The 12,921-nt window shown below is 40.9% G+C and overlaps 1 protein-coding gene across 4 annotated transcripts; it reads right to left on the bottom strand.

Moving 5' to 3' along the window:
- Window positions 1-218: 218 nt before the first annotated feature.
- rpl9 (ribosomal protein L9) lies at window positions 219-11,244 on the bottom strand. Of its 4 annotated transcripts, XM_073064823.1 has the most exons (8): window positions 11,178-11,213; window positions 9,945-9,991; window positions 9,743-9,858; window positions 4,724-4,819; window positions 4,108-4,240; window positions 3,933-4,013; window positions 1,601-1,723; window positions 219-399 (listed from the first exon to the last, which is right to left on the bottom strand). In XM_073064823.1, the coding sequence occupies exons 2-7, from the start codon at window positions 9,988-9,990 to the stop codon at window positions 1,617-1,619; spliced, it is 579 nt and encodes a 192-aa protein (XP_072920924.1). In that variant the 5' UTR covers window position 9,991; window positions 11,178-11,213; the 3' UTR covers window positions 219-399; window positions 1,601-1,616. The 4 variants fall into 4 exon arrangements, with proteins under 4 accessions (XP_072920924.1, XP_072920922.1, XP_072920921.1 ...); XM_073064821.1 differs by lacking the exon at window positions 1,601-1,723 and having other exon boundaries at window positions 11,203-11,244; XM_073064820.1 differs by lacking the exon at window positions 1,601-1,723 and having other exon boundaries at window positions 11,178-11,216.
- Between the last annotated feature and the right edge of the window lie 1,677 nt (window positions 11,245-12,921).

Here is a 12,921-nt window from a genome sequence, read left to right as displayed (position 1 = left end):
AGCAGGAAAGGAGCATTAGTATCAAGCGTGCAAAGGGGAAATGGCAGAGGAAGTAGTTTGAGCTGTCAAGGTTCCACATCAATCCAGACTAGTCAGGAGGATGCTAGAATGGGATTAAACTGGTTTTAGTATCAGAGTTATTTAATTCACACAGACTAGAATATAACCCTGGATAAGTGCGTTGTCACAAATTTGAAAAAAAAACAGCAACAAGGCAATCCTCAGCCATTAGAATTTAATTTAACAGCTTTCACAGCCATTCTTTTTATAGATTATCCAGTATAAAGTTTCATTCTCCACACTGTGCTACAACTGTCCCCTTGTCGCTCACATAGATACCATCCAAGAATTTACGAATATCCTTCTTCTTCACTGTTGTTGCTTGCTGAATGAGAGCAGCTAAGAATAAAAACAAATAATTACACCAGAGCAAAACAAATTGACGTTTAACTAATTTTTAACCATACCCAACTTTAGAGGTATCTAATTGTAATGAACATCTGTATTCTATATCGTCACATTTACAAGGTTAGATGAGTTTAAATTAACATTCAATATTTCCAATTGATCATTTCCCACCAATTTATTCCCCGTTTCACTAGCTTTAAAGTGCACTATGGCAAACTGAAAGATCACAAAATTCATCAAAACACTTTTTGCTGCAACTAATACTTGCAAGCAAATGATTTGTAAAGTTCACTTTGAGGATACAACATTGCTATCACAAAGTTGTAGCAATGTCATTACTGTCAACAATTCTGTGCCATCATGCCTTTTGGCAATGAGAGCCTTAAATATTGAGCAGTAAGTCAAGATTCTTTATTCTGAGAGTTTCGAGTCTGTGGAATTTACAAGCACTGAAGTATTTAAGCCATGTCACTGATTGTATTTGAGATGACAGTTTTCAAAAAGCCAACTACATCAAAGGCTATGGGAGTGGGGGGAAAATCTAGTAGGAGACTGACAATGACACTGAATGGCAGAGCAAGGTCAAAGGATGAATGACCTACTCTTGCTTTTTTTATTTACCCATTAAAATATTTATAAGAAGAAACAAATGGAATTTTTAAAGAATCAATTTTCCCTGTGGACATTCTCCATACTGGCTCAGCATAAAGAGCAGCAAGAATCCATAGAACTTATCTAGAGCCTTGAACATTCAAAATAAAGCAGAAAATACTAATAAATCTAACCATAATTGATAGGCATTTTAGTAAGTTACAATTTTCAAACTTTAGCCATTACCCTTAAAAATATCACATTAGCACCCATGCTGCTTGAATACTGTTAATGATAGTGCACACTGTCCTTTGAGATGACCAGAAATCATCCAGCACTTTTGCTACTATCCACTCTTGCATCTTTTCTTTTTATAAACAGTTTCAGAAGATTTGTTATTTCTCAATGACTTCTAGAACAAAATTTCAGCAAAATGTGGACACAGAGGCTGTAGATTAGGGGTTCCCAACCCGAAGTCCACAGAACACTTCCTTAATGGCATTGGTCCATGGCATAAAGGTCAGGAAGCCCTGCTGTAGATGTTTCACACAAACCCTATGTGTGCCTGCTCCAACGGAGAAGACACAAGACACTTTCTAACCTTTAATCCATTACGTCTAAGCTGAAGTCTCAACCACTGCACCCTTCTCAGAGACGTAAATACCATCCAAGAACTTTCGAATATCCTTGTTTTTGACTGTTGTTGCCTGTTGGATCAGGGCAGCTAGAAAAATAACAATTCGTGCAGAAAAATTAACAAAAAGAGGAATCATGCATTTAGGAGCCAAAAGGGAAATTGAAGGAAGAATACCAAATCATATTGCAGCAGCTCATAACCCTTAGGTTATCAACAATTATGTGGTTATACCGTAACCAGCAACTTAAGGGTTCAGCTAAGAAAAGCAGTTCTAAAATTAATTCAGCTGACAAAGCAAAATTAAAATCAATTTACGATTTTCACAATTTTGCAGATAATTGAACAGCAAAAAAAATGCACATAGTAAGTTTTGGCATATTACTTAAGCCATTCAAAATCAAGCATCATTCAGAGGGCTGGGGAAAGACGAAGACTGAATCAATCCTATTCACTGCCATTTGCATCAACACAAGTATTCTATTAAGAAAACACAATGGAATTTGCTGTCTAATGCAAATGGCAGGGAAAGCAATTCATACAAATAGTATGGTGTATTAAAAGCAAAGCCAGGTGCTGATATTCTATTAGTGCAGTGTTTAGGGCCCAAGAGGAGGAGGAGGAAAAGGATCAAGTAAGTTTCTCTGGGTATTGCAAAATGTTTATATGTTTAGATTCATTCAACTCAAATCAACCTTGCACAAATTGGGAAAATATAACAATGAAAGAATGTAGCAAATCCCCAGAGAATGATTTAAACTAACATAATTAAGGGGGGGGAAAAAAAATCACAAAATCTTTAAGAGGATGATTCATATTCAGATCAGTTTATAAGGACACCTGAAGTAGCAGAAAACTAAACAGGAGACTACTCAACCCACTACAAAACTTCACCAGTCATTAAAATGGTACAGGCAGTCAAAATCCAGGACATTTCAATGATGAAATTGTTAGTTCTGGAATTAGCTTCTCACAAACATTAACTGCATAGTATACTGGGAGTGGAAGAGAAAACTATCACTCTTTAACCTATAAAGGTTAAGTTCCATGGGTTTTCCGAAACATAGCAAGTTGCAGATGCATCAAAATATGTAATCACATTATGTTAGTGGACAAAAGATAGCACTGAATTTTTAAAGACAATCAAATGATCAAGCAATCTATCGAGAAAACATCCAAAGCATAATGCTCATAATTCTATACTGGGATAATAAACAGCGTCAGCCAGCAACAGAGAACTTCTATCATAAATATCACCCAATTCACTCATATACAGTCGGCCCTCCTTATCCACGAGGGATTGGTTCCGGGACCCCTCATGGATAGCAAAAAACGCGGATGCTCAAGTCCCTTATTCAACCTGTCTCAATGCAGTGGACCTTAGGACCCAGCGGAACACCAGACCTGGCGGTGGAGCTCTGAATCCAGTGTTTCTATTCGTGAAAATAATCACAATCATGATTGAAAAAAAAATAGAAATAATAAAGCGATCAGAAAGAGGTGAAATGCCATTGGTCATTGGAAAAGCATTAGGCTACAGTCGGTCAACGATCTGAACAATTTTAAAGGATTAAGTGAGAAAGGCCCTGCCCCGATGAAAGCTACAATTATTACTAAGCAACGCAGTGGCTTAATTACTGGGTTTCGGGTTTTCGATTCTCCACATCAATCAGGCACTGATGGAGCGTGCGCTTGGAAGCAATCTGACACTGGATTGAACTCCGGAACTTCTGTTCCCGAGCCCGGCACTGAAACATGCGTTCTTAAGTGTTTTATATGCATAGAAAGGTAAAATATATACTATATACTAAGACAAACCTTTAACTAACTGGCGCTAAATAATACCGGATGTACCTGTCCTGACTTACTAAGAGAACTTCCGATTTTTTTCGATCCCGATCCACGATAACCCACGCACATCCCCCCGTATACTTTAAATCATCTCTAGATTATTTAAATAATACCTAATACAATGTAAATGCTATGTAAAATAGTTGTTATACTGCATTGTTTAGGGAATGAGAAGAAAAAAGTCTGTACATTTTTGAACAAGTGCTAGAAGAGCACTTCCGGGTTTTCTCGATTCACGGTTGGTTGAATTCGCGCATGTGGAACTCGCGGATAAGGAGGGCCGACTGTACAAATTCTTAGTGCTACTGACTTCCTTCATCCATGAAATATTAAACATATATTGTGCAGATCCTGCAAGATGTAGCTTTAAAAAAGGTTGTACAAACTAGACTGATAATTTCAATTTTACTGAGAAGTCAGACACCCAAGGTGACTGTACCATACTAACCAGAGTTTGACACCAGCTCAATATCATTTCCTTCAAGAACAAGCTCATCTTTCTGGGCCTGGGAAACAATACACGTAACACCTGATGCAAGAAAGAAAGGACAATTAATGCAATTGCAACAAACCTATATTCCCTCAAAAATATTTTCAGAAATTCTAAGTATTCTTGTATTCACCTGGCTTCATACGGACTCTACGAATATACTTCTCTCCCAAGAAGTTACGGATCTCTACCAGAGACCCTGTCTCTTGAACAACCACATTGATAGGGAAATGAGCATACACAGATCTCATCTTGTAACGGAAACCCTAATTTTGGAAAAATTGGACAAAAATTAGATACATTTCATAAATTTGAAACTTTCAATTAGACATGATAACCATACTGTACGAAACATTAACAGATTCAACATTCAAGCAACAATTACTCAGTATCAAATGTCCACCAAATGTTTGCTATGGGGCTGTAGAAGTTGCTGGAAGGAGGAAAAAAGCAGATAGAATTAGAAACATTAAGAATAATATATCTAACAGATTTATCCATAAACATTTGCTGTGGTAAGTTATCATCATTAACTGTGGTTGAAAGCACAGAAGCGGTTGCATTGGTTTTAGCCAACCATATCAACAAGACTGATGGTAAAAGAAAAACCATCAGCATCCGTGGTTAGGGTAGGAAGATTAACTGATGAATTTCAAATTAGACAAGACGAGAATTTTTAGTATCCAGGTAGTTGTACACAATGAAACCAAGCTCAGCAACGAAGAAGCTCACTCATTCTAATTACTTACCACTGTGACACCCTTGATCATGTTCTGGACGTGACTACAGATTGTCCGCACTGTTGCTAACTCCTTCCTGTTACCCCACCATTTGTCAACTCGAAGCTTAGAAATACAAACAACCACGTTAGTTATATAGATGTTACTGATTTGCAAAATGGTTACACAGCATTGCTTTAATGTGTATGACAGTACACTGACTATAATTATAATTAAGTTCAGTATGTTATGTTTTAGTAATGTTAAGAACACAATTTGGAGCAAATACCAAGCAATAATTCTAATTTATATTCTAATACATCTAATTTATATTAGTTATAAGCTTCACCTAAGATAAAATTCAATTTCACAAATATATTTATCCACAGTAGTGCTTTACTGAGATCACCTTGAATCCTTAAACAGAAACAAAGCTGAAGAAAATCTGCTAGTATAAACCAGCCATTCCACTCATGCCAGACCAGTTCTGCTTTTATTAGTTACTCAAATGACTATTGAATTGAAAGTGCAAATTGTGGTGTATCCATTTTGAAGACAAAAAGGGAAATCCTGGTCAATTTTCCTTCTCCAAATCAAGTTCAAAGTAAATTTACTACGTTAGGTATGTTACCATATACCACCTTAAAGATTAATGTTATTGCAGACATTCCCAGGAGAAAAATACAACAGAATAATATGAGAAAACTACACATAATAAACAGGCAAGGACTGACAAACAACCAATGATAAAAGAAACTGAGCAAATGAAAGTAACAAGAACATGAGTTGCAAAGAGTCCTTGAAAATGAATCTGCAGGTTGCAGAATGAGTTCAGAGTTGTGGTGAATGAAGCTATTCACACTTATTCTGGAGCCTGATAGTTGAGTAATAAATGTTCCTGAACCTAAGATTTGGGACGCAAGGCTTCTATCCAACCTGCCCATCGGTGGATAGAGAGAAGAGGGCATGACCTGGGTGGTGGGGGTCTTCGATGAACAGATGCAGTTCCACGTTACTGCTCCATGGAAATGTACTGAATGGACGGGAGGGCTTCAATCTACGATGGACTGAGCTGTATCCATTACTTTCAGTAACTTTTCCATTCTTGGGGATCGGTGTTTCCACGGCAGGCAGCAATGCAACCAATTAGAACACTTACCACTGCGCATCAATAGATGTTTGCCAAAGTTTTTGGTGACGTGACCTATCTATGCAGAAGAGGCAGTGCCATGCCTTCTTTATGCTGACACTTCTGTGCCGGTTCAAGAACTGATTCCTTGATATGCTAACACTAAGGAATTTAAAGCTACTGACCTTCTCCACCTCTGTTCCAATAATGAGCACTGAATTGAATTATTACTTACATTCTTCATATACATAAGGAAAAATTTTTACATTACATCTCCATTCAATGTGCAATTATAATTTATAATAAATATTATGAACAGGATAGTCAATATAACATAGAAGTACAGTTGCGTCAGCATGAATTAATCGTCTGATGGCATGGTGGAAGAAGCTGTCCCAGAGCCTGTTGGTCCTTGCTTTTATGCTGGGGTACTGTTTCCCGGATGGTAGCAGCTGGAACAGTTTGTGGTTGGGGTGACTCGGGTCTCCAATGATCCTTTGGGCCCTTTTTACACACCTGTCTCTGTAAATGTCCCAAATAGTAGGAAGTTCACAACTACAGATGCACTGGGCTGTCCGCACCACTCTCTGCAGACCTGTAATTAAGGGAGGTACAGTTCCCATACTAGGCAGTGATGCAGGCAGTCAGGATGCTCTCAATTATGCCCCTTTAGAAAGTTCTTAGAATTTGGGGGGCCGTCTGAGGTAAGAGGCGCTGTTGTGCCTTTTTCACCACACAGCCGGTATGTACAGACTACACGAGATCCTAGGTGAGGTTTGTACCGAGGGACTTAAAGCTGTTCACCCTTTCAACCCCAGATCCATTGATGTTTATAGGGGTTAACCTGTCTCCATTCCTCCAGCAGACCTTTGTTTTTGCAACGTTGAGTAAGTGGTTTTTCTCTTGACACCACTGTGTCAGGGTGATGACTTCTTCTCTGAAGGCTGACTCTTTATCAGCAAATTAGCAAATTGGAGCTATAGGTGGCGACGGTCATGGGTATACAGAGAGTAAAGGAGGGGGTTTAATATACAGCCCTAAGGTGCATCTGTGCTGAGGGTGAGAGGTGTGGCACTGGCTCATAGATATTCGGTGTTTATCTCCTGTTGTCGATAATAAGCTCTTTGGTTTTGCTGACATTGAAAGGTTGTTACTGTGGCACCGCTCAACCAAATTTTCCATCTCCCTCATCACCACGTTTGATTCGGCCAACAGCAGTGTCACCAGCCAACTTAAATACGGCATTGGAGCTGTGTTTAGCCGCACGATCACAATTGAGTAGAGCAGGGGACTAAGAACACAGTACCTGTGCGAGTTAAGAATGTGGAGATGCTGCCAATCTGAATTGGCTGGGGTCTGCCAGTGAGGAAATTGAAGATCCAACTGCACAGGGAGATACCAAGGTCCAGGTCACGGTGATATAGATGAGGGTTGAATGCTGAGCTGTAGTCAATAAAGGGCACCCTGGCATATACATCTTCATTATCCAGGTGTTCCATAGCTGAGTGACGAGCCCACAAAATGACATCTGCTGTTGACTTGCTATGATGGCAGGCGAACAAGAACAGACCCAGCTCACTCCTCAGGCAGATGTGGACACAAAACCAGGAAGCTGCTCCACATCTCAATGCAACCTTCAATTCTTACACATACATCCATCTATACTCTTCCTCCCTACCTTAAACATTGCATTCATGCACTTCGGTTTCCCGATTACATACTATTTCCATCCATTCATCAGCATTCTTCCCAATTTAATTTGTATTAAGTTTAAAAGGAAAGCAAATGAAATCTATATAAAGATACTTTTTCACAGTTCCATTACATAAAAAGTGTCACTGACTACAGCCAAGTTTCCCCCACCCTAGGGGTAAAATAGATGAACCAATCAATGCCACTCAATTTAAACTTCTACACAGAATACAAGCCCAATAGCTGTTTGAAGTTGCCTGAAGAATTGAGTACCAAGATCAGCACTCAATGTCATCGAAGGTTGGTTACATAGAAACATAGAAAACCTACAGCACAATACAGGCCCTTCGGCCCACAAAGTTGTGCTGAATATGTCCCTACCTCAGAAATTACTAGGCTTATCTATAGCCCTGTATTTTTCTAACCTCCATGTACCTATCCAAAAGTCTCTTAAAAGACCCTATCATATCCACCTCCACCACCGTTACCAGCAGCCCATTCCACGCACTCACGACCATGAGTAAAAAAAAACTTACACCTGACGTCTCCTCTGTACCTACTCCTCAGCACCTTAAACCTGTGTCCTCTTGTGACAACCATTTCAACCCTGGGAAAAAGCCTCCGGCTATCCACATGATCAATGCCTCTCATCACCTTATACACCTCTATCAGGTCACCTCTCATCCTCCTTCGCTCCAAGGAGAAAAGGCCAAGTGCACTCAACTTATTCTTATAAGGCATGCTCCCCAATCCAAGCAACATCCTTGTAAATCTTGTAAATGCATTTCAAACCATAAACTGCCTGCTCGAATCAAGATAATCATGCTCCAAATTTAAAAAAATACTACTCCAGTCTTGCAAATTAGTGAAGGGCTGATGCAATTGAAAATGCCTTTCCATTCAAGAAGGGAGGAAGGCAGAAGGGAAATTATAGGCCAGTTAGCCTGACCTCAGAGGTTGGGAAGATTTTGGAGTTGATTGTTAAGGATGAAGTTTCAGGGTTCTTGGAGGCACATGATAACACAGGCCACAGTCAGCATAATTTCCTTAATCGGAAATCTTGCCTGACAAGTCTGTTGGAACTATGAGGAAATAGCAAGCAGGCTAGACTAAGTCAATGGATGTTGTGTACTTGGATTTTTAGAAGGCCTACGACAAGGTGTCACGCAAGAGGCTGCTTAACAACAACCCATGATATTACAAGAAAGATAACAGTATAGATAGAACATTGACTAACTTTAAGGAAGCAAAGAGTGGAAATAGAGCGCCTTTTCTGATTGGCTGCTGGTGACTGGTGGGACCTCTTCATTTGACAGTGTATGTCAATGATCTGAATGATAAAATTGATGTCTCTGCAGCCAATACGAGGATAAGTAGAGTGACAGGTAGTGTTGAGGAAGTAGGGAGGCTGCAAAAGGACTTAAGACAGATTAGGAGAGTCACCAAAGTGGCAGATGGAATACAGTGTCAGGAAGTGTATGGTCATGAAGGAATAGAAGTACTGAAAACTTTCTAAATGGGGAGAAAATTAAAAAATACGAGGTGCAAAAGGACTTGGGAATCTTTGTGCAGGATTCCCTAAAGGTTAACTTGCAGGTAAGTCTATGGTGAGGAAGGCAAATAGAATGTTAGTACTGATTTTGAGAGGACTAGAAAAACAAAGATATAATGTTGAGGCTTTATAAAACACTGGTGAGGCCTCACTTGGAGCCCTCATCTAAGAAAGGATGAGCAGACATTGGACAGGCTTCAAAGTTAGTTCACAAAAATGATTCTGGGAATGAAAGGCTTATCATTATGATGAAGGATCTCATTGAAGCCTACTGAACATTGGCGTAGAAAGTGGAAAGGATGCTTCCTATAGTGGGGGAGTCCAGGACCAGAGGGCACAACTTCAGAATAGAGGGACATCTATTTCAAACAAGATGAGGAGGAATGTCTTTAGCCAGAGAGTGGTGAATCTGTGGCCTTTGTTGCCAGGCAGCTGTGGAGGCCAAGTCATTAGCTGTATTTGAGGAGGAGATTAATAGGTTCTTGACTCGTCAGGGCATGAATGATTACGGGAGAACGTAGGAGAATGGGGCTGAGAGGGAAATGGATCAGCCATGATGAAATGGCGGAGCAGACTCGATGGGCTGAATGGCCTAGTTCTGCTCCTGTACCTTATGGTCTAGTTGATATATTCAACACTTCCATTAAGTAATTCAATAGAAAGGCAAACTTCTTACCTTTTTCTTCTTGATACCAAGAAGACTGAGTTCCAAGTTGATGTGATTAAATTCTCTTCGTAATTTTCCTCGGGGCCCCTTTACAACAACAGTACGGCCTTTCAACGACACCTCAACTATAAACAAGATAATACCAGTTACTTGTAAACAGTTGGTGATGTGATGATACAAACTTCAAAATTTTAAATGAAAGTAACCATACCATTGTCAGGGATATCAACAATCTGGTTGCTGAGAATGGTCTTCATTCTGGAAAACAAAAGATTAAAGCTCGATTTGAGGTATTATGAATAGGAATAAAGAAAACTCAAAGTCAAATGTAGCAGGCATGTGGAAAAATATATGCATTTGTTTTTTAGTCTGAATGTACCATCTGGGAGTTAATGAAATCAAAAATAAACAGATAAAAACATGATTCATAAAGATCTTGGCAACTGGAGAACGAATAGCTCACTTATGGGATAGTATAGGTCCTCAGAGTGGTGTAACCATCCTTTGATATCACTGAATTAGATTTTGACCCAAAAAATAGGTCTAAGATTCTGGAAATCTATTCAGAACTACCGAAACTTAAACCTAACGTTAAGATCAAGACTTCTGTTGAATTTAATCCTTCAAGGCATTTCAGGGCTGATAGTTACATTAAACTGTTTCGTCAAAATAGCGCCACAGGATCTTTTATATCTACCCAAAAGGTCAGACTGAATTTCTGATCAGAGACAAGGCACTGGTACTCATTACTTGGGACACCAACCCATATTCTGCAGAGAAACATTGCACTAAAAACCTATCCAACCTCAGAGCTACAACAGTCCTAATGAAAAAGCAAGTGCTTGCTCTCAGATTACTTCCAAGATACCTGTCAATTTGTTACCTAGGACCATGCAACTCAAAAAACAAGATTAGCTACCACAATCTTTTACAAACAACAGTTGATTAAAATATATCAACCAGTGGCCCAGTGTGATCGTGGCAAGGTATTTCAAAACGATAAAGTTTCAGAAGTCCATCATTTTAGGCTTAATTACATCCACATCACTTCCACTTAAAAGCAGATCAAGTGGCTCCACTGGGACTTTTGAAAGGTTCACACGGCAGAGGTGGAAGACAAACTTTGACCAAGTATGGGTACAGAGCAGAGCGTCTAGACCACTTTGCACCTTCGCCTTTCCAGCCGGCTGAGGCAGCTCCCGGGGTAGCCTACGGACGGACACTGGCAGAGCTTAGGCCTCTCCGGTCACCCACTAATCCGGCACAGGGCTGGGACGCAATACTCTGCGCCGCCCCACAAAACACACAGAATCGACCTCCACCAGAGGAAACGACCGCGGCAATACCAGCCTGCCCCGCAGCACAAGACCACCCGCGCCCCATTGGTGCCGATTTCGGGCCAGCAGAGCGCAGGAAACGACCGATGGAGGCAGATTCCACCCACCCAAACGAACTGCTAACTCCCTCACCTCGCTGAAGATGGAGGAAAGGAAATTACGTACCCTTCCGCCCGCAGTTGTAGGTCTACGTCTTGCGTCACGGTGACGTCACCTCGCAGCGCGTGGTCCCAGTCGCCGAGCGGAAGACGTCCCTGATGAAATGCTGCAGATGCTGGAAGCCCGCAACGGGAAAGCGACGTACGGTTAGAGAAAAAGTTTGCTGCTTTCCTCAGACGCTGGGAAACTTCAATGCAGATCCTATTTAATGACTTCCGCAGCATTTCCATCGATTCCGCTTTTGCTTATCTACTAAGACTCAACGTCAATAAGACCAAGGAATTGTTCGTCAACTTCAGGACCTGACAACGCATCGAAGGGTCGGCAGTGGCAAAGGGGAGAGCAGCTTCAAGTTCTTGGGCGTCAATTAAGAAGGTGGTTCGCCGGAGGCTCTACTTTTACGGAGTGTGAGGAGATTTGGTATGTCACCAAAGACGGGCATACTGGTGGAGAGCATTGTCATCTTTTGCCTGATCGTCTGGCATGAAAGGGCCAATGCACAGGATGAGGAAAAAACTACAGAGAGTTGTAAACTCATCACGGGCACCCGCCTCCGCAGCACTGAGGACACCTTCAGAAGGAGATGCCTCAAAAAGGCGCCATCCCTCATTAGGACCCCCACCACCCCTGACATGCCTTCTTCTCACTACTCCCAGCAGAGAGAGGTACAGGAGCCTGAAGATACACACTCAATACTTATAGGAACAGGTTCTTGCCGCTCCACCATCGGATTTCTGAATGGGCAATGAACGCTACCTCGACTACGTGCTCTCTTTCGCGCTATTTATTTGTATTATGCTGCAATGCTGGCACAAAGCAACAAATTTCATTCACAGCTATGTCAGATATAATAAAACTGATTCTGAATCTATTATTGTCCAGGAACTGTGAGCGTTCGCTCCAAAATCTGTTTCACCAACTCTGCCTCTGAGTACATTTTTCTTCCATCCTGATCCTGTTTGTCGTCATCCTCTCACACACTTCCCCTGATTCAGGAGGCAGGTGCAGGAATTCGGTTTCTCCAGGTTTCGGAGTGGCACAGATTCCGGGAATGACTCTGAAAAGGCACATGTGCAGCCTTGTCTGGATTTTATTTTGTAGATAGGTGACATGGTAGCGCAGTGGTTAGCGTAACGCTATTACAGCGGCAGCAACTTGGGTTCAATTCCGCCGCTGTCTGTAAGGAATTTGTATGCATGTTCTCCCCACGAACCTGTACCTTTCCTCCCACGTTCCAAAGACAGAGAGTTTAATTGGCCAGATTGGTGATGGATGGTGCGGGCTCATTGGTTCAGAAGGGCCCTTTCCTGTGTTGTATTTCTAAATAAAAAAAGACACAACAGAATGGCTACCACCTTAAAGTGCAGCAAACCAAACCGAGCTCTGCACAGAGGATCCAACAGTAAATTTTCACTAGCAGAAGCAGAAATTACTGGGATCCAACAAAAATGTTGCGTCTTCCGAACAGGCGAATGTAAAAATTCCTATGAGCATTTTGCTAAAGTTCTTCAAGAATAATTTTCAACTGCCTTCATAAAAGACCAGGATGATGCCAATGTTGTAATAAGGACACCCAGGTGTGAAACATTGGATGACACATATTCAGAAAAGGAAGAAATATTAAAGGGGTTATCTACTTATCCAACTCCCACATTTTGGCAAAGTGCAACCTGGGCTTTTAAAAGAAGCACA

This window comes from Hemitrygon akajei, chromosome 13 (assembly GCF_048418815.1).
Source record: "Hemitrygon akajei chromosome 13, sHemAka1.3, whole genome shotgun sequence".
Taxonomy (NCBI): Eukaryota; Metazoa; Chordata; class Chondrichthyes; order Myliobatiformes; family Dasyatidae; genus Hemitrygon; species Hemitrygon akajei.
This window is presented reverse-complemented; position numbering and strand designations above follow the sequence as displayed.